Source organism: Oreochromis niloticus, linkage group LG3 (genome assembly GCF_001858045.2).
Source record: "Oreochromis niloticus isolate F11D_XX linkage group LG3, O_niloticus_UMD_NMBU, whole genome shotgun sequence".
Taxonomy (NCBI): domain Eukaryota; kingdom Metazoa; phylum Chordata; class Actinopteri; order Cichliformes; family Cichlidae; genus Oreochromis; species Oreochromis niloticus.
This window is the reverse complement of record NC_031967.2, coordinates 36,952,886-36,979,643: the sequence shown is the minus strand read 5'-3', so window position 1 is coordinate 36,979,643 and position 26,758 is coordinate 36,952,886. Positions and strand designations below refer to the sequence as shown.

The following is a 26,758-nucleotide window of genomic DNA, read 5'->3' as shown; positions in this document are numbered from 1 at the left end:
CATGTTTGACTTTATGCTTTTCTGTATCGTTTCTGGGATGCTTAGAACTCAAATTACACTGTTGGAAATAGTTTATTTTGATGCACATGCTATTTATTTGCAAATTTGCATCATAATATTTATTTTCATTTTTCCTGCAGTATATAAAAATTAGTGTATCTCAAAAATAAAACTATGAAGACACTCAAACTAAATTTCTCGTTGTTGGAAACTATTTGGTGCAACTTTCTTGTATTTACAGTTTTGAGGGATAAGTCTCTTAAATTTCTCTAACTAGAAATATATGTTAAAAACTAAAACTAAAACGATTTTCAATTATTTTGGTAGTTTATTGCACTTTTTTGCAATTTATGTAGTTACCATGGACTTAATGCATATATTATTAAAACTTGGGCTATAACGGTTGTATTGATGTATAGCAACTTGAAATGCTCCCACAAATGGCACTACAGCATGTAAAAATATAAAGATAAGCTCTGGTGGACTTGGTTCTATGGTAGGTCTTAAAGGGTTAAATAGCCTGTGGCAAATATATTAGTGTTGTCTTCTCACTATACATACTCTTAACTTTATGCAAGAGAAAATAAAGTATAAAAAAAAATGATATTTTTTGCAAAGAAACTCCGTCTTGTGGTTTTGCGACATGGTGCTGCTTTACGTGCACCCGGATTTGCGACATGCTTTACAGTAACTCAAAATGATGGACGTGCGACAGGTTGCGGTTTCATGCCCGGACATGCAACAGACAGAGACAGCTACACATTCAGCCCAAGAAGAAGCACTTTTACCGAAAAGAGGGGGTACATCTGCGATTTGGTTACATTTTGGGTTCAACAGCATCGACACGGAGCAGAAGACTCCCATTTGTAAGCTATGCTATAAACTATTCCTGCACCCGATGGCAACACAACAAATCTCTTCTATCACCTACAGAAGGGTCCACGAAAAAGAATACTCAAGAATCTAGAAAATCCAAGCTAAACCAAGTTTTGGAACGACGGCGGCAAGTTGCGAAAAGAAAAACTACAGCCAGCCGAAGATACAGCAGTCTTTCACACAAGGCCTTTGTGAGAAAACATTCTAGCGCCATAAACAAATCACAGGAGCCATCTTGCGTTACATTTGTAAAGGCATGGCCCCTGTTTATGTAGTTGAGAAGGACAGCTTTCGTGACCTCGTCGAATTGCCTCGCTTGTATGGCGCATGCCGGGCTAAAGTAGAGAAGGATGTTTGCAGTGTCGTGCATTATGCCTTGACGACTGACCTATGGACGAGCAGAGCGTAACCATCCATTTCATTAACAAAGACTGCACCCTCTGCGCTCGCTGTTTACAGACTGCGTACTTTCCAGATGACCACAGGTCAGGTGGTATATTGTGATATATATCATTATCGTGATATAAAATAATTCATATCTTGATAAATATTTTTTCCATATCGCCCAGCACTAGAGCACAGAGGTGCTCACACTTCCTTATGAACAGTTAATGAAGCAATGAAGTTTGATTAGCAGGCCCTGACTGCTACCTACCACTGTAATTCTTATAGACGCAGTAAGGGTATGCTTAGTTTTTCATACAGTGATTTTGTATTTTAGCTTACTTTTTGCTCACTAAATAATGACAGTGTAGAATGTTATGCATTGTTGTTTATCTGAGGTTCTATTTACATAACTTTGGAAAATGGGAAGGATCGGACAATATTTTTATGATGTCCTGATGGCAACCCTTAGAAATGACAAAAGGTGTAGTTCCTTTTTCACATGACTCTATGTACCACATTTATAGCAAAAACATATCAGCTGGTTACTCCCACTATACATACCTCTAGCTTGGACCTGTACAATACAATGGACTCAGTTTTTCCAAAATGTTCCACAGCAGCAACCACTTCTTCGTGAGAAAAAGTTTTGACAATCCCATGTAATTTGACCGTTGTTGAAGGAAAAGATTTACTAGCCTGTGCAAACAGACAAAAAAAATCAAAAACTAACTATAGACTTGATTGTGAATGATTGAAGCTAGTTCCTTTTATAATTTGTTCGGTGCAGACAAATGCATCTGAGTCTGTCGATGACTCCTGTAAGGCATAAGGAAAACTTTTCTTTTAATTCTTTCTTTCTTTTCTTTATATCACAGATCAAACCATTTTCTCAGTGCCTTAGACCCAAAAGTTTAGGAAGAAAGGAGGGACTATATTATTTAGCACTCCTTAACTGTTGGCAAACACACCAACCTTAGGCTTTGAAGAGGTACTTGCTTCACTCTTATGAAGTCCAGGTTTACTTTCAGATGACTTGATGGTCTTCTCCTTCTTTGAGGAGGATGATGATGTAGAAGCAGAGGATGATAAGGATGTTAATGGTGACTTCATCTTGGCTAGCTCAGCCAGTATTTCAGCTATGGCCTCCAGGTCAGACTTTTTTGACAAAGAGTGGAGACCTAGAAGGACAAAGATGGAAAAAAAGAGTCACACTTTGGTGATTCATATGTATAAACAGAGAAGGTTATCCTGTGCCTTGGGGCTTTTTATTAAAAAAATTCTGTAATTTGAGTATTTATTTTATTTTATTTTTTAAAAGTTCTTCATATATAGTGGAGTATATGTATGTGTGCACACTGCCAAACCTGTGGTTTCCAGCAGCTGTTTAGCAAGTCTTTTTGTACTGTTGTCCAACTTCTTTTGTTGAGGCCTCTTTTCTGATGATGAGCTCTTATGACTTCTGCTCAGCGGCAAACGCTTATCATCTCGTCTCCTTGTCGGCGATCGTCTTTCATCATTCCTCTTTTGTAGTAACTGTTTCTCATGTCTCCTTCTTGGTGACGATCGTCTTTCATGGCTCCTTGAATGTGATCGATAACGCAAGGAGGCAAGATAGTCCTTCCGTGGGGAGAAGGAACGAGACCGGGACCTAGAAAGTATGAATCAAACATGTTTTTTTTCAGGCTCAAATAAAATAAGGACATTTTCAAAACTGCCAATGAAATACCTCAAAGCAATATTTCTATTACAAATCCCGTGAGGATAAAAAGGTCAAACCTAACACTGATGCCGTGATAGAATTCACTGGAATGGAAAACCTTTTTTTCAATTTTTTAAAATTTTATTTATTTTATTTACTTCTACATTAAAATAAATAAATATATATATATATATATATATATATATATATATATATATATATATATATATATATATACACATACACACACACATATATATATATACATATATACACACACACACACATATATATATATATATATATACATATACACATATACATATACATATATATCCATCCATCCATTCGCTTCCGCTTATCCTTTTCAGGGTCGCGGGGGGCGCTGGAGCCTATCCCAGCTGTCATAGGGTGAGAGGCGGGGTACGCCCTGGACAGGTCGCCAGTCTGTCGCAGGGCTAACACACAGGGACAGACAACCATTCGCACTCACATTCACTCGCACATTTACACCTAGTGGCAATTTGGATTATCCAATTAACCTATCCCCACAAGCTGCATGTCTTTGGACGGTGGGAGGAAGCCGGAGTACCCGGAGAGAACCCACGCAAACACGGGGAGAACATGCAAACTCCACACAGAAAGACCCCGGCCTGATGGTGGAATTGAACTCAGGACCTTCTTGCTGTGCGGCAACAGTGCTAACCACCGTGCCATATCTATATATATCTATATACCATATAGATATATAGATATATATAGATATGTTGTCAAGAGATGTATTCTTAGACACAATTTCCATTGACATATATATAGATATATATAGATATATATAGATATTTATTAATCAGACCTGCGAGCATGTCTGGAGCTGTTTGGCGATCGTGATCCACTACTGAGTTTCTCTCTTCTCCCCCCAGAGCTGAAGTGGTGGTGAGGGCTCTTTGAGTGAGAGCATGAATAGTTGCCATGTTTAGGCCTTCTGCCATCTGAACCAAGGCGGCGACGTGGGCTGTGTGAGCGAGAACGGGAACGACTCTCACGCCTGGTTTTCTGATGACGATGCTGGGAAGTTTTGCCAGAAGAGGAGGGTGAGGACTTCTTTCCTGTGTTTGAAGAACTAATAAGAGCAACAGGGGTTTAAATATATATAAATATAACTGTTAACAAAAAAGAAAAAAAAGGGGGGAAAACCTGTATTTTTAATTTCCCAAAAGACAAAGACTTTTACCCTTGGTACGTCAGTACTTTGCCATCCCACTGTGGATATCTGGAAAAGAAAAATAACAATATAAGTGAAATCAAAAATCTATTAAAAACAGCAAATGTTTTAAAAATGTAGGTTTCTGCAACTACCAATCAATCTTAAAGCATGATTTCTCGAGGGACTGATTAACCTTGGCAGATCAACCCTATTAACAATGTTAGCTTGAAAAAAGTAGCCCACCTTACAATTTTTAAAACTGATTTTGATGACCTCAGCAACAAGCTGTAGAGGATATACTACCCATCTAAACAACTAACTCCAAAGCATCAGAAACAATGCTACGAAAGACTTTATAACGTTACAACCACTCATTCTGTTCAGTAACCCACTGAAACGTCTGGCCAAAACGTGGTCAGACACCCACAGTTAAAGAGAACGTTAAAAGAAGAAAAGACTGACCGTTTCCGAAGAAGTTTGCAGTTGTCGAGGTGAAAGCTGGTATTCTGGTGAAGGAGCCATTCCTAGTGGTCAGAACAAACATACATTTAGATAGGCCTCATTGTCATAGCAAAAGTATTATCAACCACAACCGCTCGGGTGGCATTTTTTCTAACCATCTGACAACCAATGTCCCTAACATTCACAGCAGCCTTTAGACTTCTTTCAAAGTTTGGACATCAGCTGATTGTTCATAAACCATAGTGGAAAGCAATAAATGTACATATAAGTATGATAAATCTATAAAGACATAATCCTTAAAAGATTGAATAATTTAGCATATTTATAAATGACACCAAATAGGATGGCATGGAAGACCACAGTCATGCATTTGGTAACAAAACAAAAGAAATACAGAAATGTAAAAAATCTTGCAGGACTCTTGATTCTGCAACATCTGTCTCTTCTGTCCTATGTGTGAATGTGTCAATAAAAATGAGTCCTGAGGTTTGACGTCGTCTCAGCAGAGGTCAGGTCTGGATGAAGATGAAGCCAAACAACAAAATATCACCTGTAAATACCGTTTGGACAGTTGAAGAAGAAGACCTACCCCCCTTTTTCTGAAGCTCTGGCACTGGGGATTTTCATTTTATAGGGCTGTAGTATGCCAAAGTCTTGAACCCCTTGTTTATCTATACTTAGCTAAAATGGGAAGTAACTACAATGACTTACTGAAAATCTGCAAGCAATATAGAAACAAACCTTGAGGGAAAAACAGAGTTTTAATAGTTCTAACATCTGAATACCAATATTTGGTATGACCACCTTTGTTCTTCAACACAGCCTTTTAAGCAAGCTTTCTTGTCCTTTCTTTAAGTAGTCTGCACTCACTGTTGTTGTCTCTCTCCTGACCTCTTCTGTACACACTGATGACATCTGTATCAGAAATGTAACATTTTTATTCATCTCTCCATCAGACCTGCTGCTACTAATTTCCAGTCTAGTCTTTTCTTCCTGGTCCTCTTACTTAAGAATGGGTTCTCGACAGCCGCCCTTCCATTGAGACCATGATGAGGCTTCAGTGAACAGGAGATTGCTCAACTGAAGGGCCACATGCATGTTATAGGTCTTTTCTTTCCTGTCTCTCAAGGACATGACTTTCAGGTACTGTTTATCTGCTTTAAATTGTTTTTCAACATTGACACTTCTCTTTTCTTCCACTTGTCCAGCTTACTCAAAATATTTTAAGGACACATGCTAAGGTTTTGGCTAATACCTCTTTTGGAATCATCCTTTTGGTGCAAAACCACTACACTTTCTGCAGTGGTCAGAAAGTGTTATGTTTGGCAATTTACATAGATTTAACTAAAGAGATGGGGAAAAAATTATGTATTTCTGCAACAAGCTGACAAAGTGCATAAAAATACAATTTCAAAAGAATTCTTTGCCTAGTTATCGGTTTTGTGTAGACACACCAGTGGTTCAACCTGTAGGCTTGCTGGATTTTTTTATTGGTTGAATCATTCATAGATCAGTATTAACTGGTTTAAAAAACAAACAAACAAAAAACATTCCTCTGAAAATGGTTCGGTACAAGAACTGGAATGAAATGAGTGAAAAAGCAGCCAATGTCCAAAGACCATCTTTGAAAGTCCTTCATAAAGCCTGGAGAACTATTGCTCAATACCATTTGCAATAACAATTGCAACTCTGGATCCTTGGAAAGGAAATACAAGGGACTCAAGACTTTTGCAGCATACTATAGAACATCTTAATTTTGCTTCACAATCTCAACCAATGACTGTCACTGCAAGACGACTGTTACTCTTCTAAAGACAGTAACTGTTCTAAAGTGGATGGCTGTAAACAAAATATCAATTCGGGGGAAAAGTCATCTTTCTGATGCTCATGTTCCTCAGATTTGCAGACTCTTCATCTTCACTTATCGTTTCCTTTTTGTTGGGCAGAAACTTCCAATTTGCCATTACTGTTAAATTAAATTAGAAAAAGGGTAACTTTGAATTACTTTTAGAGACTAACGCAGCTCAGATAATCCAGTCTTAACTCTTTTCCCCATAAATACAAAATATGACAATCTCCCTTGTACCCTAAGTGACATGTTTTGACATTTCAACATATATGAATAAAGATGTTGTTGGAGAACCATTAGAAAATGTTCCAGGTTTTTCCAAAGGCAGCTCTAGTAAGCTAGAACTTACTAGAGCAGACTGATGCACACCCAGTCATTTTCTTCTAGACTGAAATATGACAGAAATCATTTACTTCATAAGTGTTATTTCTAGTATATGTCCAAGGGAGAAAGACTTAAATAACAGATCAGAAGAATATGCTACAGAAATTTATATTTAAAAAAGCTTTAAAATTGCAGTCGTAAAGTTTGGAAACAAGGAGGTTGTTTCACAAATTAATGTTGTTGTTTTTTTTTGTTGTTGTTTTTTTAAATTAACCAAAATGATAGACAGAAATAAATACCCGTAATGTTCTAAATGGAGACAGAAGAGAGTATGGTCTTCCACTCACCTTCATACCAGTACATTTTTGCAAACACAGAGAACAGGTATGTGGAAAGGTTTGTGGTGTGGCTGCAGCATAGTCTTGCATCATGGCCAACGCTGGCAGACCCTCTGATAGCTCCCTGTCTGCAAGACACTGCTTGCTGGAAAGTGGCAGTGGCATATGAACGAAGTTCACTGGTTTAGGAATTATCTGAGGTGCTAGGGGAGTGACTGGGTTTGCACACTGGCGTTGTCCCATCTGCACTGGTGGTTGCTTCTGGTCCTGCTGCCGCTGCTGCTCCGCCTGTTTCTTTAGTTCCTGCTGCATCTGCCTTTGGAGCACCTTCTGTTTGTTTATGGGCTTAGCAACCTTTGGCGCTTGTTGTTGACTTTCACTTTGATCCTTGGTGCAACTGTTATCATTATTGCCGATGAGCACAAGGCCAGGTCGATCAGGATGCACACCACGAGCAATATGACTGAGAGGTGGTTGAGCTTTTAATGCCAAATGGCAATCTGGCTCTGGTTCTTTCAAAGGAACTAATTTGGATTTGAGAAGTCTTAAGTCTGTGTCTTTCTTTGGTAAAGAGAAGGAGCTGATGATTTCTTGAGATGCTGGGTTTGACTGAGTCGGCAATCGTTGCGTTGGATTCCAGCTTGGAGGAGGCTCATAGCTCTGCATTGAACTATTAGTGGAAACAGTTCCCCGAAGGTCACATGAAGAAACCAAGGTACTGGTTTTCACTTCTGTCGTACTTTCTTGCAGTGGTTCTCTATTGCAACTGCCACCATCATAAGTGTCCATGAGCAACATGCTACCACTCTCACTACTGTTAGCTCTACTTCCACTGCTCTTTCCAATATCACTGCCAAACCCTCCAGTGTATTTGCTAGTATGTCCATAGTCAATCACTTTACTTGGTTTGATAATCTGTGCCAATTCTTCTTGTTGCATCCCTTCCCTTCTGAACCTGTCCATTACGGTCATGCTGGGGGTGGGTTGAGGTTCAGGACAGGCTTTTGAATGAACAATAGGTTTAACACTCTCAGCCTTCTTCATGCGGATTTGCCTTAAGATAAAAGGCAGATTGCCAGGGGTTATCTGGTCTTCAGGGTAGGAGATCAGATATTCCAAGTCGTCTTTTTCAAGTCCAAAACGTAAAAGGATGTTAGAAGCTTCTTGTGAAGAGTACTTTGGGTAACTGGAGTCAGTAGGGAGCACAGGTTTGTCTTGCATTCGATAGTCAGAATCACCTAAGCCTGGAATGGACTGCATATCCCGTTCTCTTTCACTGAAGGTACTAAAGATGCTTTCACCACTGCCTTGAAAGCTCAGTGAAGTAGATGATGAAAAAAATCTAGAAGAATCATTTTCAGTGGCTTTCTTATAGCTTGACGAGTCCAAGGAACAAGGCCCACTACTTTTAAAATCAGAGTGTCTTTGAGATGCTGAGCACACTGGACTGGAGGCAACCGTTGCAGTTGAAGAAATAAACTTGTCTTCTTGAGTGCCGGTAAAGCAAGGGGCCTGGTTAACAGGCTGTTGTCTCATCTCTTTCCTGGCTTGACCAAGATACATTTCTGTAGATCTCTTCACACCTCCATCTAAAATAGAACTACTCTGTGGGGGGATGTAGGTCACTGGAAAACCACGCAGTGAAGGAATTGTTCCCAACGTAGTGTCAGAAGTTCCAGAGGATGCTCCAGAAGAGCTGAGTGCATTTTGATGCTGCGTAGAACTTTGTATCCCAAAATTATAGGGGTTATGAAGGGGATGGGACATGGTTCAGAAAGTCAAGGATGGCCACAGCAATCAATGGAATGGGTGTTTGGTTGTTTTCTTTTGGTTTTTTACAAAGTAGGTATGCTGGAGGTCATTGTCAATGTGGAGCTCGTGGAAAATGCAAAGTGACCATTCAGTCAGGCAAACATAATCACGAAGTCTTGTGTGTAGAGAGATCCTTTAGAGAACTTCAAGTATGTGGTTTGATGGTGGCCCTGGGAGCGGGAGAAGGGAACTCTTCAATAGCAATTACAAAACTGAGAAATTAAAAAAAAAATGTTTTTGAACTGGTGTGGGCTTCAGCTTCCTGGATGGGTGAAATCCATCTGGAAGGTCTTGTCTGGATTTGTTCACTCTGTTGTTTCCTGCCAAATATAAATTTATCATTACAATATCAGGATCTTGACTACTAGAAATAAACAGAGGAAGCGCAAACATCAAAGGTCAGATAAAAAAAGAAAACAAGGTCAGAAAACAGAAAAAAAATGCAGTTGCAGGCAAACTCATTTATTTCCCTGCACCAGCAGACTGACTACAAAAATGTAAAAACCAATTTGTACTTTAGAGAACATCATTAAAATCACTGATTAATTTGAACTAAGCTTTCTTTTGGGCAGAATGATTGTACAACATACATTTTTAAGAGTAAAAAAAAAATAATCTGTGCGCAAAATTTAATTCATATAAGGTTTTCTTAAATGTACATTCAGAACACCTATCCAACATGTGGATGCTTTCGTAGTATCATTCTGGTTGCAAATTTTACCACTTTGTTTAAAATAATTTCTTCCCTGGCAAAAATCTGACTTTCCAAAGGCCATTCCAAAAGCTTAGCAGCTACCCTGTTCCAAAACTAGCCTGCTGACAGCCCTGTTGACACATCTGATTCTGTCAAAACTTTGCACAATGGTTTGGGGAGTTGCTAAAAAATTCTTCAGTAGTCTGTTTCTTTCATTATTATATCCACTCTAATTCGATGTGCCAACTTCACTAGCAGCAACAGCTCAATGCTTCTTCATAGAAAAATTCTCTCAAAGTCTTCTTTGTCCTTCTGGTAGTTTATCAACATTAATTGAGCTTAAAGGTATTGATTTTGTTGCAGTGGTTTCTCTCTTCAGTGGCAGCCTCTTGGTCAATGGCGATGTAAAACTTGCTCAGCAATGATCTTCTGTCAGCTCCCAATCCATTTTGACTCTTCAAACCAATTTTTTAGGGTGTCCTTTTGGTCTTTTTCAAATCTTAACAAAGTATGTACAGTTCCCAATGACTTATATAATTGATTCTATTCTATTCTATTGTAACTGATGATGCCGGAATCTGCAGTTGTTTAGAAATGGCTCAGACACATTTCCCACTTGTGTACTTCTATAATCCTCTTCAGATCTGCACTGATGTCCTGGGAATTCCCCATTTTACTGTGTATTAGCTTCTACCAATGAGTGCGGTAAACCAAACCTTTCTGGCACAAATCATAACCTTGGCCTTGACAAGTTCAGAAATTTTCCAACTTTCACTGCTACTAAAGTGTAAGCAGGTATACTGTCACATTTCAGAAAACCCCAAATATAAACAAAATATTTGGCACCAAATTCTTGACTGTTTTACTATGAAAGATATACGTTATGCAGTCATTCAGCCCCAGGAAAAATACATTTCTCATAAATTAGTGAAAGCATGATATTGATTTGACATTTCTGTCCATGAGTGTATGTAAACTTGTACATGTGTATCAACATTGAGCTCTTTAAATGCTGATGTCATTCAGAAAATTTTAAAACATTATCCCAGCCTTTGACTGTATTATCCAAAAAGATTGCAAAAGTACATCTTTCATAAAAATTCTATCCAGACATTACTTCTAAATGACAAACAAACGATACACTCCTTGCCGATTTGGTAGGCAATGCAGGTGGCAATGCAAAAAAAAAAAAAAAAGGTTAGCAAGAAAAAAAAAAAATTGTTTTTGGCTCATCTTCAGTCAGTCCACATATTTTCATCAGATGACCTTGTCTTGCAGCCTGAGAAAGCCAAACCAGTCTGGTATCTGACATGCAGTACGGACAGACCGTAAATCCAGCTTTGTGGTGTGGTAAAACATGTCCATATCCTTCTTCTCTGTGAAGTTTGTGTGCAGGAAAATGTCCCCAGTATCCATGCGATGAGAGATGAGAGTACCAACTTGAATGAGGAGATTAAAAATTGTAAAAAATGAATATGTGTGTGTGTGTGTGTGTGTGTGTATGTGTGTCTCTGGGATAGAACAAAAATGCTTCCAGACAGCCTACAAGATAGAGGACTTGAACAATTTCACATCACAAGACATTTCAGGAGCAGTAAAAACAACAACAACAACAACAACCAAGAAACAACAACAGCAACAATAATAGTAGTACAAAAGCTACAAAATAACATCACCAGATATTTTCTAGCAGGTATTTAACATCTTAACATTTTGTGCTCGTATGCTACACAGCATGCACAACTTCTAAAATTAAATAAAATGATTCTTAGAAATGCAGGAACTACAAGTCTAGACTAAAATTGTCTCAAGTCAATAACTTAAAACTAGAGTACAGAGAGTGAAATACAGCCCACAGACTCAATCCAGTTTTGTGCTGCCTAAAATAAAAAATTATATTGTGTCCAAACAAACTTTGACAAAATAACACCTTTACTCAAAATGTAAACTATAGAGACCTTTTCAAAAAGCCATATTTCCTAACAAAGTTCTTGGTTTACAAAATATCAACCCATTCCTACTCGTTGTGTCTTCTAAAATTCAGAGTTGTGCATAACTCAGCACTATGTACATCATGTTTCAATTCAGTTTTTCACAATGTAGCACTTTAGTCTGTTTTCCAACCCAATCAAGAAGAAGTAAAACACAGTATCTGCAGCTGACCTGGGAGAGCTAAAGGCTGTCTGCAGCTGTTTTTATCTCTTGATCGCTCAGTGTTTTTTTTGACTGTTAGCTTGAGCTCTGTGTTGGTGGCCCATGGCTACTGTCCAGGTGTGTTGAGGCATACAAATCCACGTAACTACAGCCCAACTCAATAACAGACAGCATTGTCTCTCTAACTACACCACCTCTCCCTTTATTTATTTTTCATCTGAATTAAATTTTCATGATATTTATCAATTTTTGAAATTAAATTACATGTATTTGCTTTGGAAAAACAACTCTCTAAATGTAAATTATTAATTTACATATAATTATCAGCGCAGAATATCATTGCTAAGATGTTAAAAAGGAGTTAATTACAGTTTCTTCAAGCTATACTCTTATTCCTTGACATCACATATTGCCCAAGGTGACTAGTAAGAGAAAGGTTATCTGTTAAAATGATAAGTTACAGAGTAATTACTCATTAATTGGTACTGCTCCATCTGTTTCCACACACCTACACACATGTGTAATAACATATCAAGTCACAAGCCAGCAGCCTCAGTATTAGGGAAGGATCAAAGTAGTTGGGAAAAAAATTATGGAGAAGGGTAAATTTCCTGATCTGTTAATGTTATAAACATACTGGAAAGTGGAGTAAATTTGTTTCAATATGTGAGGTAAAAAGTGGGTTTACACAAGCTAATCCTCATTTAAATATCTGTATCTCTTTCTTTCAGCAGTGCACCGGGAGATAGGACCCTGTAACTTAGTGCAGTATGGAAATCTGACCATTTATTTTACTATGAAAATAAACTTTTCGCATTAGAGAAAAGTTGATTCTTCTTTAAACATCCTGTCAACTATAGTTCTCAGAAACAAACAAAAAAAAAAATCACTTTGAAAAATGATAATGACAATCATCAGAGAAAATCGTTATCTGTGCATCACTTGCTATTTTGGTTATCTAAACCTAACCAGGTACTTCTTAAACAATTAAACCTAACAAAGTATTTATAAGTATTTTTTATTACTAAAATCTTTTCATGCAGTTTTTATTATCTTATCTATATCTTGTGGGTGGGTGGGGGTCAGGGAGGTCTGTGCCACCCCATTTTAAAAATCCTGGGAATGCCCCTGCTTGCATGTATGCCTTTGTTTTGCCTGTACACAGGTATACACACTCATATACATATGTATATCTATACAAGTCTCTTCTTATGTTTTCTTTTTTTCATTTATTTACAAAGTTTATATCAGAAAAGTGTTTTAAAACTGTATAGAAAAGTACCATTTAAGAAAACATGCACAAGCGGCCTACATTTTGCAACATTTATGATACAAACAGATCTTTTTCATATGGATGCTAAGAGTATCATCCCAAGCTCACACTCCTCTGCATGAAACATGGCAGCACGGCTATCCAACTGTTTCTCCAACCAGTAGCTGCTGCAATTTTTACAGGCTGCCTTTACTAGCTTAACTGAGGTTAGCTTCTAGCTAAGCCTGAAACCACTAACGGCGTACACACATCCACTGAGATTAAAAACATGTCGCTCTTTGTTTAGTAAGAGCTCCCGTTACATACCGTTCGTAATAAATGCGTAGCCAACAGCTTTGATTGCGTCTGTGTTGTCCTCTGCTTTCTTATCAAGGCTCCAAATAAAACTGTCCCCGTTTTAGTGTGACGTCTCGTGCAGGCGGAACGGACTTTGTAAGACCTCCCTTCAAAATAAAAGCATAAACTTCAAATCTGGCTCTCTCCACACAAATCTATCGCTTAGAGCAATTAGTGGGTGACTTAATGAAAGAAAAAAATTCATTTTTTTTTAAACTTTTAAACTTTAAAGAATTTAACACAATAATTAGTTACCTAGCCAGTATGCGTGTGCAAAAACTTCTTTCTTTTTCTTTTTTTTTAAGAGCTTTTGAGCATAGCTTCTCATGCCTTCGGTGTCATTCGCACACACTCACAGAATCGTTCTCAAGTATATTTTGGCACACAAACTGAAGAATTTAGAGAACCTATCCACTCTACCACCTGAGCCACAGACACCACACTGGTTGCATAGACACAGGAGAAGAATCAAATATAAATTGTATCTTAAGGCAGTTTCTTTTGTTTCTTTAGTTGAATTGATTAAATAAAAAAAAATAACAGTTTGACCAACATAAAATAGCACTTTACGTCATCAAGGTGAAGAAGATGCTGCAGCCCTAAAATACTCTCTACATCACAGGAGGAGTATCTGAAAGTCATGTCACTAAGGAAGGAAAAAAAAATGCAGCCATGCTTCTAATGGGGGTTGTGAGTAGAGCAGGGTAAAACAGATTTGGCTTAGATTAAATTAATGGTTGATTAGATTTTGTTGTTGTAACTGCAGATTGCATTTTCATTGATCACTACTTGTTGCTTATATAATTACAGCATATAACATGTAACAAATATGTAGTACTGCTTTCTTCCATTCTGTCTCAGAGTCATGCCAAAAAACTAGTTCATGCATTTATTACTTCTAGGCTGGACTACAGTAATTCATTATTACCAGAATGCCCTAATAACTCTCTGAAAAGCCTTCAGTTAATCCAAAATGCTGCAGCAAGAGTACTGACAGGGACTAGAAAGGTGCTGTATAAATGAGTTAATAACTAGTAATTCAATGGTTGCTGGATGTCAGAAAAATCCATTTCTTGTCCTTTACGTGTTTCCTTCCATTTTATTTATTTAGTTTGGTCTGTTCAAATATTTTACTTCTGTTAATCATTTTTCATCCACTTTTATGTGAAACCTTTCCTTTTCTGAGTATTTCATGAGTATCTCCGAGAGGTGTGTGTCAAGAAGAAGAATCAGACTCAAGAACAGTTTGTAGGATTAAAGAAATTATTTTACTGCTACTGTTCATAACCATCATCTTTATCGTTGCATTAATTATCATTCATCAAAGCATTTATTGAAGCTGTTGGCATTATGTTATAATTTGTATTACAGGGATTATCATAATCACATATTAACATGTTTATTACAGGTGCAGTTATAACCACTTTAAATCGTTGAGTTAAATCTATAATCTTAAAAGTTTATATGCTGAGTATATTGTTACAGTAAAATAGTAGCTGAGCAAGGGCCTGAGTGTATTTAGCAACATGTTGCACTAGAGTTTACTTGACAACAGGTGACAGAAGGAGGACAAGTCCATGGGGACCTCAACGGCCTTAGATCATCACCATATTTGGAAGAGGATGCCAGAAAGGGGAACTTCTGCTTCTGCATTTATCTCTTAAGATTGATCATTGTCTGTAAAAGAGGCAAATACTGTTCCCTTAGATGCACACGTGGGGTCAAAAATGACCCCACGGGTTGTTTTTCTTCAAAATCTTTAAAATGCAAAGTTGTAATATATTCATATTCCAGGTATTCCTCATAAAATATGTTTGTAACATGAGGCCATTTGCATTTTTATATATTTTTTCATTAATTTAAAAAAAATGCAGTTTTAGTATCACTACCCCACTCTTCCACAAGTGGGGTCAAAAATGACCCCAAGCAGTTCCTATGGAATCTTCTATGAAACTTTCATTCTTAGCAACTCTGACTGACCCACTTACACTTCTGATGGATCAAGAATTAATTTTTACACAGTAACGTACATGATTTATAGTCAGGGCTGCACATAAGTGGTCCGCAGGTGTGCATGCGCTGTCAAAATAAAAGTATTCCCGGAAATTCAGAGAATACGCGCTTCTTTTGAGGTGGAGGAACACCAAAGTAATTGCTTACGGAGCTTGCTTATTCGACATCTTTAAGAGTTCTGAACAAATGTCTGTCCTCCTCCAGAACATCGAATGTACGCAAACGAGCGTTCCAACTTCTTATCTGGTATGCGTCTTTTATTTTGACAGCAAATGCGCACCTGCGGACCATTTATGTGCAGCCCTGTTTATAGTTTCCTGTGCATTTCAAACATTGTCCTTTCTGATGTTTTTTTTTATATTTAAAGTAACATGGCTGCTATGAGGCCAGCAAGGATCCCTGTGGACCTTGCCCTACAAATGATCCAGGACGGATGGGATGAAGAGCCCATCGGAGGCATTGACTCAGAATCTGACATCTCAGATATAGAGGACCCAGACTATTGTCCCCCCCACTGAACAAGGCCAGTCAGATACAGAGGAGTCCTCTGATTAGTCCTCTGAAGAGGAAATGGATATTGAGTCTAACAGAATGAGCCCCTCTTACTGCTCTAGCTACAGTATTCTGAATTAGTCGGCCAGGGCTTGCACCTGGGTTTAGTACTGTCTCCCCAATAGATGCATGGAAGATGTTCATGTCTGATAATATAATAGAAGAGGTGCTGACATGCACAAACATGGAGGCACGAAGAGTAGCCACAGACAGGGGAAAAGAGTGGAAAAATGTAATCAAACATAAGCTCATGGCTGTCATTTGATTGACCATTTTTGCAGGAAGTGAGAAGAACTGGGATGTACAAGTCGGTGTGCTTTTTGGGAGTCCTCTGCATAACCCATTGTACTAGGCCACTATGTCAATTCAAAGATTTAAAGATATTCGCCGTTTCTTGCACTTTGATGACAAGAGGACCAGAGCCTACCGACTGAAAACAAACCACATGGGGCCTGTTCCTGGTCAACTGCAGGCAGAAATTCATCCTTAGTGATTGTGTTACAGTGGATGAACAACTTGTGCCTTTCAGAGGGAAGACCCAGCTTCTGTAGTATATGCAGAGCAAGCATACAAAAGTGATACAAGTGATACAAAAACTGCAATTTCTTAAAATTAATGAAAAAATAAATAAAAATGCAAAGGGCCTCATGTCACAAACATGTTTTATGAGGAATACCTCAAATATGAGAATGTTACAACTCTTCGTTTTAAAGATTTTGAAGAATAACAACCGAGTTTATAGCAAAATGCATTGTTTCTATTTGGGGTCATTTTTGACCCCACTCGTGGAAGAGTGTAGGTATTGGTAGGTTGTGCATCCAAGGGTTAAGGTGCTAATTATGTGCTTGTAAACGCAAGAGGGGGCGTTATAATACCCTGATGTTATAAAAGCAATCTGAAGTGTATTTTTGGGCGGAGATTTACAACTGATGTTTTGCAGTTTACACCTCCCCACGCTGCGTGTATTCATTAAAATCAGTTGTTTTGATCAAGCTCTTCTGGACCATCGTTGTTTTACTCTCGTCCTCAATTTCGGACCCTTAACAAGTTAAAGCGGAATTTTAACCCCTGTGTGCTGTTGAGACGATCCAGAGAAGCAGTATGAAGTAGCTACAGCCAAGAGAAACGTGTAGCCAGCAAGAAGTTGACCTGAGCACCAGGCTGCTAGAGGGGAGGGGTGCAGTTAGGCACCGCAGTTATATTAAAGAAAGGTTATTTTATTTGTCAAAGTAAAAAGTAAAACACATGAATATAGATCTAATAGAAACTATTTTAAGTCACATATTTTAGAAATATTGTATTTATCTCACAACACACAGGGTGTTTTGAGCACAATCATATTAAAGTTTAAAGATGAAAGCTGGTCATGTGTGCTGAGATTGTACTAAAAGCTCTCCACATACAGCTTTTTTGTCTCTAACCACAGTGGAAGATAAAGAGCACCTGCACCACTCAAGGCCTTCTCGTGGCAGAAGGATGGGCTAATTGGCCCAGGATACATAAATCAGTGGGGCCTTGTCAAGGACTCATCAGAGATAGACCTATATGGAAATAGGGAGTACTGGATTTTCAGAAAATGTGCCAGAGTAGTCCAGGGAAAGCCTGTTAGACTCTTCTCAATAAATAAGAAGCCCCGAGAATTCTGAAGCTGCTACTGGTCCGTTTTCAGTTGTGTTTGAGTCCATTTCTTACAGCAGCAGTGCAGTTTTAACAGTATGTCTCAGTTTTCTTACATGACCAAGTGCTGCTGCAGTAAATGAAAGAAATCTGTCAGCATGACTCTTTTGACTTAAACTGTGAGAAATAAACATAAATTTACAGAAACTGTTCTGGTAATCATTGACCAGACTGTTATGTAATTATAAGAGGCAACTTTTTTAATTCACAAAAAATACTTTTTTAAAAGGGGACAAACTAAATAGAAACTTCTGGTAGAGAGAAAAATTCCTGTTTTTTCACTATTTTTTATTAAATTTTCTCTAATTGTTTATCCGCTACTTAATTAATTTGGTCATCAGTGATGCCTTTATCAGCTGTAATATCATGAAAATACTGAGTCGACTCTGGCTATTTGCAATTTGGTCTTCTGGTCCAGTTTCTGACACAACCACTTATTTTGTCCTGAGTTGCATGGTAACACTCACTGGCATCTTTTAAAAAAAAGTCATTGCTCCCTCTGAGGAAATAAAACATCCTGCTTTTTTCTTTTAGCAGCAGTCTTCTCTCGTAGAACATCTTAATACCACACTGGATTCTACTCTGAATGCTTTTCACCAGTTTGTGAATTGTCCCACATGGAGCAACAGGACAATTGACCTACTGTATGCTAATGTGAGAGATGCATACAAAGCCACGCCCCTTCCCCCACTAGGGAAGTCAGACCACAACCTGGTCTACTTACAGTCACAGTACACACCCCTCATCCAAAGGCAGCCTGTCACAACACGCTCCTTTAGGAGATGAACCCCAGAAAAGGAGGATGCTCTGAGAGACTGTTATGACACCATAGACTGGAATGTGCTTCTGAGCTCACATGGTGAGGACATAGAGGGGGCGACACACTGTCTGACGGACTATCTCACCTTTTGTGTGGACGTGGTCGCCCCTGCTAAGATGGTACAGTGTTATCCTAATAACAAACCGTGGGTAACACAGGAAGTCAAATTTGTCCTCAACATGAAGAAGGCGGCCTTCAGAAGCAAAGTGAAGATAAGATAAGATAACCTTTATTAGTCCCACACGTGGGAAATTTGTTTTGTCACAGCAGGAAGTGGAGAGTGCAAAAGTTATGAAGCAAAAATTAGAATAAAATAAAATAAGAATAAATACAGTACACATAAATAAATAAATACAATAATAAATACAGTATAAGGAGGAGATGAAAGCAGCACAGCAGGAGTTGAAACACTGCCTGAGGGAAGCGAAAAGGGGGAGGGGGCTGTGGAGAAGGCTAAGGAACTCAACAATTTCTTCAACAGGTTTGACCAGCCCACAACCCCCCCACCCTCGCCTTTACACAGCCCTCTCCCCACTCTCCTATCCCCCTCGATTCCCCCCCCTCCTCCAACCTCTCTCTCAACATCATGACACCCCCCCTCCCCTCCTTCCAATCCACTCCCAGTGTTACAGTTGATCAGGTCAGGAGACAACTGAGGAAGCTTTGCCCCAGGAAGGCAGCAGGCCCAGACAAGGTGTGTCCTAGGATGCTAAAGGGGTGTGCTGGAAAAGGAAAAGGAAACGGCACGGTCAGGGTCCCGTTTTTTGACTTTTCCAGTGCCTTGTAATACAATCCTTTCCTCAGGGGGCTGAGGTCTTTTAACATTTGCAGGAAGCTCCTGAGGATTTTTTACCAGTCGATGGTTGCTGGAGTACTGTTATATGTGGTGGTGTTCTGGGGGAGCAGCACAGCAAAGGAGGACTCATCCAGGCTGCAAAAACTAATCAGGAAGGCTGGCTCTGTAGTTGGCATGAAGCTGGACACTCTGGTGATAGTGGCAGAGAAAAATTGGAAATTATGGACAATGCTGGGCATCCTCTGCACATGATCATAAACAACCAGAGGAGTCTGTTCAGTGACAGGTTGCTTCTAAAGTCAAGGACAAACAGATTTAAAAACTCCTTTGTCCCACACACCATCAAACTGTTTAACTTCTTGCTGGAGGGGAGAGGGAGGGGAGACAGTAGGACAAAGGAGGGTGGGAACAACTAATCTGTACTGCCCTTTTCACTGTGCAATATTTTTCTATATTCAACGGTGTAATAGACTCAAAATAGTTGAAATGTGCATTTCCCTGGTATTCCTATTCCTATTTATCGCTATTATATACTCTGTATTTATATATGTCTTTGTATGTGTGTATATGTGTATATGTATGTATATGTGTATATATGGTATATTTCTATTCTTACATCCTTTTGCAGCTTCTGTTGGAGCTGTGCTACTGGAAACAGAATTTCCTAGAGGAACCCACCCGAGGGATTAATAAAGTTTTATCTGATCTATCCAATTTAATTTCTTTCTCTATGAAACATCTTGAAGTAAACGTAGTTCTTTGCTTGCAGATTGCAAATTAGGAGCATGAGCATTTCCATTTAGTGATTCACTAACATACACACATGAATCCAGCAGTTACTGTCCATGAGTGCTGTTTTTGTGTACTGAACATTTTACACACACGTTAGAGAATTAGGCCCTAAACAATTAGAGTCTCAGTGCTGATGAATCAGGGCTATTCTATGCTAAATTTGATGTTTAAGACAGTCAAAGAAAGTCAGATTAAGAAGCTGTTTTCTTTCCTGGCATTTAAAATATTTTTCTTTTAGTCTCAAAAATCCTTAAGTAAATAATTAAATAAAATAAATACCCCAATAAATAAGTAACTACACCTGCACATATTCCACTGCCCATAATCATGCTACCTTTTTTATCATCTTGATAGTCACAAATCTGTCACTTATTGAGTCAAGCATGAGCAAATAAGGTGAAGTTACTTTTGTCTATTGAGATCATTCTGAAGAGCTTACTCGCTGCTGCAATAACCAGATGAATACATGTAAAAAAAAATAATAACATTTTATTGTTCAGTGTGCAAGTGTATTTTCATTCTTTTACATTTGAAACACCTGAGTAAATGTCAGAACAAAAAAAAAAAATTACATTCCAACTTTTTCTAAAGACACACTTAACATAAATATTAATTTATTATTTCTGTTACTCCAATAGAAATAATAATTTCTGTAAGTTTTGCATTAGGTATTTAGCTCATTTATGCAAATAAATGCTATACTTATTTTCTACACACTACACTATAATCACAGTCTAAAAAGTTGCAGTCTACAAGGCAGATGGATGAAGGCCGTGGCTCACATCGCAACCCGTATCATAACACAAAATGTGAATCCTCACGTGGAATTGAAATGCATTTGTTTACTCACCACTTCCTCAGTGGGAGACCGCAGCCTGGTGGCTTAACGATATTCAAAGCTGTAAAGTATCTCCAACATGGCTCCCTCTTCCAGCACAAATATGACAAAATTATACTTGGAAAGTGGAAAACTTGAGATTACCTAGCCAGTCTGCTCAGAAATCATCTAACAGTGAACTCTGACAGAACATCCTCCCCCCCACACACACACACTCTTCCCACATGCTCACTCACTCACACTCACACGTGTGGGGTGTTGACCTTGAACTGCTGACCCTCTCTCTGGAAACATCTCTCCAAGTCTCCTTCATAAATCTTGCATGCCTAACATAAGCGGAGAACACTGCACTGGCATGAGTGACATGTTAATTATTGTTTCTTATTGGTATATGTTAATTATTGTGTAACCCAAATAATTTTTCTTTTTCGTAAACACTTTTGAACAAGTTAAGAGACATTACAAAGTTAACAAACATGGACCCCAAGATTAATTTACTGTAAGAAGCAATCTTAACAGCAAAAATTACAATACTGGCAAAATGTATTTTTTCTTAAATCACATTATGACATATCATTAATGTCATCTGAAGGAAAAAAGATACTGACCTCCGGGGTCAATTTCAAAATCCCACGTCACCACGTTCTGAAGTTATCACATTCACAAACTTGTGTGTCCAAGTCGGCATAGCCCATCAACCTTTTACGGCAGATTACTATTGCTACTATTGTTACAAACATAAATAATTTTCATATTTTGCGAAATAAAAAACTAAACTTTCTTTAATGCAGCTTATGGCGTTTGCTGAAACTGTAATCCAAATGATTATTTAAAAGATAACAGTGTCTGTAATTATTACTAAGTATTATTACTGCAATCAGAATTATTTTTGACCAAATATAAATAACTGGCATAGAAACAGAACCAGCCACCTTAGGCATATAATCTCTCTATCGTGTCTTGGGTCAACCCTGAGGCCTCCTCGCATCTGAAAACATCTTTATTAAATGCACTCTTATTTACACTGTACATATAGCATTGTAAATAAATCCAAAATAACTTTTGAACACTCTTTCGTCCATTGGTCTCTCATCAGCATGTGCAGCATAATAATCAGATTTTGCTGAGCCAGAGTGTAAAAAAAATATTTCTCTTATTATTTCCTTAAGTAGGCCTACTTTCATTTAGAATACATGGTTCCTGGCCATAGACACACACACACACACACACACGCAACCATATTTTTATGACAATATGGTTTTAAACATAGGCAAGGTTATTTATCATAGACACAATTATCTACTGTTAAATTCAAAATGGCCTGAAGAAGTTTAAGGCCATTCACTGGCTGTAAACTCTAAATCCTTCATGGTCAAACTGTCGACACTGTTATACACTGAGGCGCCTAAAGAAGAACATCTGAAATAAACAGAACTGCAGCGTCGTGCCAACAAATCAAAGATGTCACTCTGCAATTTACTTACTTGACAGCTTTGGCTTCTTATCATTTTGCCCTTTCTTTCTCAAAATAAACAAAAATCTAGCTGTCAAAGGAGATAGCGGCCATATTTAAGCATGGGCTAAATAACCACTCATTAACAATTAGACTGAAGAGGAGTCTTGAGACTTTCTTGTTGATGTTCTTGAAGCTGTTTGTCTAAGTGTCTGGTGATGTTTCTGAAGAAAAAAAAATAGGTTATAGAAGGGAAGCAAAACATCTTTTTATCCATTCAGTGTTTTTGCATACCTGTAGGTTCTTGTAGTGTCTATGGCTTCTACAGTGTAGGTCTTTGGCGGTGCTCTCAGCTACGTAGAAAACTGAGCACAGGCTACATAAATACCCCGTTTTAGGGACAACATGCTCTTGACCTGATAAGGAACAGAAAAAGGAACAGAACGTAAAAAAAAAATAACTGAGTAAATCTCTGGAACTAAACAGATTTTATTTATTATTTGTGTTTGTTTCTCACCAAGCGGGATGCTGGGGTTAAAAGGCGGCAGGACCAAGTTATCAGTGACACAAGGAGACTGAGAGCGAGATCGCTTTGCTTCAGGTTCGACAAGATTGCTTCTTTGTTTCCCAAAAGCTGAAGAAGAAGAAAAAAAAAAAAAAATGTCAACAAGTCCTTTAAACCTGTCAAGAAATAATTTTGCAGCTATTTCAAAAACTAATTCAAAGGTCTTAATTAAAAAAATTTCTTTGTACTGTAACACTGAAGTATTAATTTTTTTTTCAAACAAAAATGACAAATTTCAGTTGTTCCAAATCTTCTGATTATGACAGAAAAAAATATTGGCAACCAGGAAAGCTGCAACTTTATAATTTTATCCACTTCAAAATTGATTTTTAGAACGATGCATTTAAAATCAGCTTGGTGTGAATTGTGAGCAAAAACAGCTCCTTGAACCTTTACGGTCGGTCCTGCTCTGTCCTTGCTTCTCCTCTCCTAGTCTCTGGTTATCAGCATAGTCAGAGCTGGACTGCTCCCCAGCAGATGTGGTTTCTATACTGGATTGTCTATCTGCTTTCTCCAATTTCCAAATCTCTGTTTGGCCTTCACTTGACAATCCAGACACCACTTGGTCCGGGGATGATAAGAGTGATAAGGAATCAAGTGAAGAGGGAGGCAGTGATTCTGTTCTCTCATCTTTTGTGCTTTCTTGCTTCAATCTAGTAGACTTTCTCACTACAGGAGAAAACAATAAATTCACTTAGTTTCATGTTGGTCTGACATGACTATGTAACAGATGTAGTTGTTTGTGTGTTACCATGTGTCTGTCTTGTTCTCTTCTTGGCTTGACTGCTTGTCCTGATTGTTACCACTTTTTCTTTTTCAGCAATCTCCCACAGTTTATCAACCGTTACAAAGCTCCCATTCTCCTCTAATGCATGAAATCAAATAAAGACTCAAATTAAAACTGAAACCTTTTATTTTCATAACAGAAAACACTGTCCTATAGGTGTGCCACAGAGTACTACTCTGGGACCACTATTTTATTTCTGTAAACAAATTATTATTAATTTTCAGTGAACATAATGTTTAACTTTATGCTGAAACTGTTATGTATAGTGAAAGAAAGTTTCTGACTTACATTAACTCTAAAACCAGAAATGTTTCGTAGCTCCCAAAACGTTCTCTGAATTTCAATTGCAAGTTACTTTTATTATAATCTCATTTTTCTTCATTTACTTCCATTAGTTTCACATTGCAGATGGCAATAAGAAAAAGAATAAGAATAAGCAATACTTTATTTATTCCATATCTGGGAAATTCTTTAAACTGACTTAAAATGCAAAAGTAAAGTAAGATCTTCAAGAAGATCTAGTCTTCCTTTTGGGCTAATTGCCTATGACTTTCCATTAGTAAATATGTCAACAATAACCCAGTGTTTAGATAATTAACAGTTATTCAAAGTATTTATCCGGAAGTTTTTGAAATGTCCCTGCAAAAGCAGTCTGGATTTAAATACAGAATATAGCAGACCTGTGCCATCATCATGTTTGCAGTAAACAGATCTTGAACTTTTCTTACCTTCATATTCAGTTGCTTTCTCCTCCCCGTCATCACCTGCTTCATCTATTGTCACAAAAGCCTACAACAAGACATGCAAAATATTTTGCATTAAAGTTTAAATTATCACTACAAATAAAAAAGATCACATATTTAAAGAGCAACTTTACCTCTGAGTTTGAGGACTCCAGTGATTGATTATCTTGGCAGACTGACACAGACGGCAGAGTGCCTTTTTCATCATCTATAGTTGACTCTTCTTTACTCTGGTCTCTGGTAAGCTGATCATCGGCTAGCTCATCCTCAACAGAGTCAAGAATTTGATATGTGTCCTCTTCATCAGCTACTTTATCAGACGGATCATCTTTCAGTGGATTTCTTTTTATAGTTACTTTCTTTAGTCTTCCCCTTTTTGCTTTTTCTGTGAGCATAACAGAATCATCCGAGTCCAATATTTTATAAATATCATCCTTCTCATGTAGGTCTCTTATGAAGTGACTTCTCCTGGTTGGCGTGCTCTCTTTTACAGGTCCTTTCTCTTTTGTCTTTGGAGTTTCCTCCCTGTTTGGCTCCAGTGAATCTCTGGCAGGTGTACGTCTGCTTCTTGTTTGTATCTTGTCTTTTTTCAAGACTTCTTTGGTTGCTCTTGTCATGATGGTTAGTGGGCCCCTAGAAGCCTTGTTCTCAGTGGAGTATAAAATCTCATACTTAGCATCCTCTTTTCCATCACGTTTGTTAAAAGGCTCTGTTAATGTCTTTTTATCATTGTTTCTTCTGACAGACCTTCTTCTACCAGAACTTTCTATAGAAGAGTCATCCTGAATCGATTTATCTTCAACAGAATCTACTATCTCATAGACCATCTCCTCAGCTGCTTTATTGACCTTCTTGATGGTGCTGTCATTTCTCTCAGTCTGGGTCTGTTTCTTTGATGATTTGCCCTTCTCTTCACCCTTAGATATTCTGTTTTCCGGTCCACTCCTCCTTGGGGATCTATAAGCTCTTTTAGCTTCATCATTTTTCTTTGTTCGTTTTACATTCTTGTCAGCTTCTAACTCTGTGTCTGTGGTCACTGGCTCATCTTCCACAGATTCAATTACCTGGAATGAATCATCCTGTTCTTCTATGGCTTCTGTTTCTGATTTAGATACTTGGTCTCTGAGAGTTTCCAGTTTCTGGTTATCTTCTTGTATTTCAATCTGAGCCTCAATTGAATCCAAAAGCTCAAAGCCTTCTTGGTCAGTGCCACCCACTGAGGAGCCTCTGTTGTCCTGCTTTTCTAAAGTTATTTGGTCAGGATCTTTGGAAACTTTAAAAGATTCTTTTACAATCAATTCCTTTTTTTCCCCGCTTCCATCTCCACTGGTCCTTGGAGTTTGGTTCCTACTTGAATCCAACACTTCATTTTTATCAGCTGCATCTTTATCAGAATTGGCATCTCCTGTCATTTCCTCAGACAGCTTATTTACCGTGGAACCTTCATCTTTGACCAGATGACTGTCCCCTTCAACTGCAGTTTTTTGGTCTTCTGTAACAATTTCTAACATATGGAGAGAAGTATCTGTTTCCATTTTACTGGAGCCCTCTGTGCAGACCTCATAGTTTCTCTCAAGCAGTCCATGTACTTGCACAAGTCCAGCTGAGTCAGTTTCCGTGTCGTTATCTTTGTTCCTGTCTTCAATTATCTGCTTATCACTTTTCTCATTGAGTGAATCAAGGATTTGGTAATTTTCATCATCCCCCTCATCCGCCTCTTGATGTTTGACATGATCCTTTTCCCTGTTTTCTCTTTTGTTTTTCTTCAACTCTTTTGTGTCATCCTTAAAATCAGTTAGATCAGTCTCTACTGTTGCTTCAACAGCTACTGTTGATCCCATCTTTGATGTACAGGTTTTATAATTTAAGGATGAGGAATTTAGCGTTTTTTCTGGAGATTTGAACTTAGGATACGTTTTCCGATCAGGGGAGGCAGGAAGTGGAATCGACAGTGAAGAATGGGTCTTTCTGACCCTAGAGGAAAAGGTGCTTTTCTCAGTGGTTTCAGTCGGCTCAGATAAAGAGGAAAATGAAGAGGCAGAGCTCTTAGAGTCTTTTGAGGACCTTGTTAAGGTCTGTTTTAAGGTAGATGTCGCATCTGAGCTTCGCCTTTCTCTTTTCTCTCTGGAGATCTTTTTAGCTAAGGAAGAACGTTTGACGTCGACATCTTCTTCTGCTATGTCTTCACCAATTTCATCAATAACAACAAAGTCCTCCATGTTGAACTTTTCATCATGTTGCTCTGAAGACACAATTTCATCTACAAAATCATCCTGTCCATGAAAAGAGAGCAAAGAACAAACTCTGAAGCACT

At 38.2% G+C, this 26,758-nt stretch overlaps 2 protein-coding genes across 7 annotated transcripts in view; both read right to left on the bottom strand.

Annotated features, from left to right (window-relative positions):
* The window catches only part of LOC100710086 (uncharacterized), a 42,461-nt gene extending 28,962 nt beyond the window's left edge, over positions 1 to 13,499 (bottom strand). For 3 of the 4 annotated variants that reach the window (XM_005459536.3, XM_005459537.3, XM_013277473.3), the window contains exons 1-8: positions 13,379 to 13,499; positions 7,149 to 9,271; positions 4,629 to 4,690; positions 4,194 to 4,232; positions 3,816 to 4,082; positions 2,628 to 2,911; positions 2,236 to 2,441; positions 1,825 to 1,959 (exon numbers count right to left, since the gene is read on the bottom strand). In XM_005459536.3, the coding sequence (XP_005459593.1) occupies positions 1,825 to 1,959; positions 2,236 to 2,441; positions 2,628 to 2,911; positions 3,816 to 4,082; positions 4,194 to 4,232; positions 4,629 to 4,690; positions 7,149 to 8,906 (2,751 nt within the window). In that variant the 5' untranslated portion in view covers positions 8,907 to 9,271; positions 13,379 to 13,499. The remainder of the gene's footprint in view (positions 1 to 1,824; positions 1,960 to 2,235; positions 2,442 to 2,627; positions 2,912 to 3,815; positions 4,083 to 4,193; positions 4,233 to 4,628; positions 4,691 to 7,148; positions 9,272 to 13,378) is intronic. The other variant, XM_005459538.3, reaches the window with a different exon arrangement.
* Positions 13,500 to 20,819: 7,320 nt separating this feature from the next.
* LOC102077131 (zinc finger protein 638) overlaps positions 20,820 to 26,758 on the bottom strand; it is a 32,041-nt gene continuing 26,102 nt past the window's right edge. For 2 of the 3 annotated variants that reach the window (XM_005459533.3, XM_005459534.3), the window contains exons 26-32: positions 24,579 to 26,717; positions 24,430 to 24,490; positions 23,666 to 23,779; positions 23,305 to 23,583; positions 22,867 to 22,983; positions 22,644 to 22,765; positions 20,820 to 22,573 (exon numbers count right to left, since the gene is read on the bottom strand). In XM_005459533.3, the coding sequence (XP_005459590.1) occupies positions 22,499 to 22,573; positions 22,644 to 22,765; positions 22,867 to 22,983; positions 23,305 to 23,583; positions 23,666 to 23,779; positions 24,430 to 24,490; positions 24,579 to 26,717 (2,907 nt within the window). In that variant the 3' untranslated portion in view covers positions 20,820 to 22,498. The remainder of the gene's footprint in view (positions 22,574 to 22,643; positions 22,766 to 22,866; positions 22,984 to 23,304; positions 23,584 to 23,665; positions 23,780 to 24,429; positions 24,491 to 24,578; positions 26,718 to 26,758) is intronic. The other variant, XM_019351944.2, reaches the window with a different exon arrangement.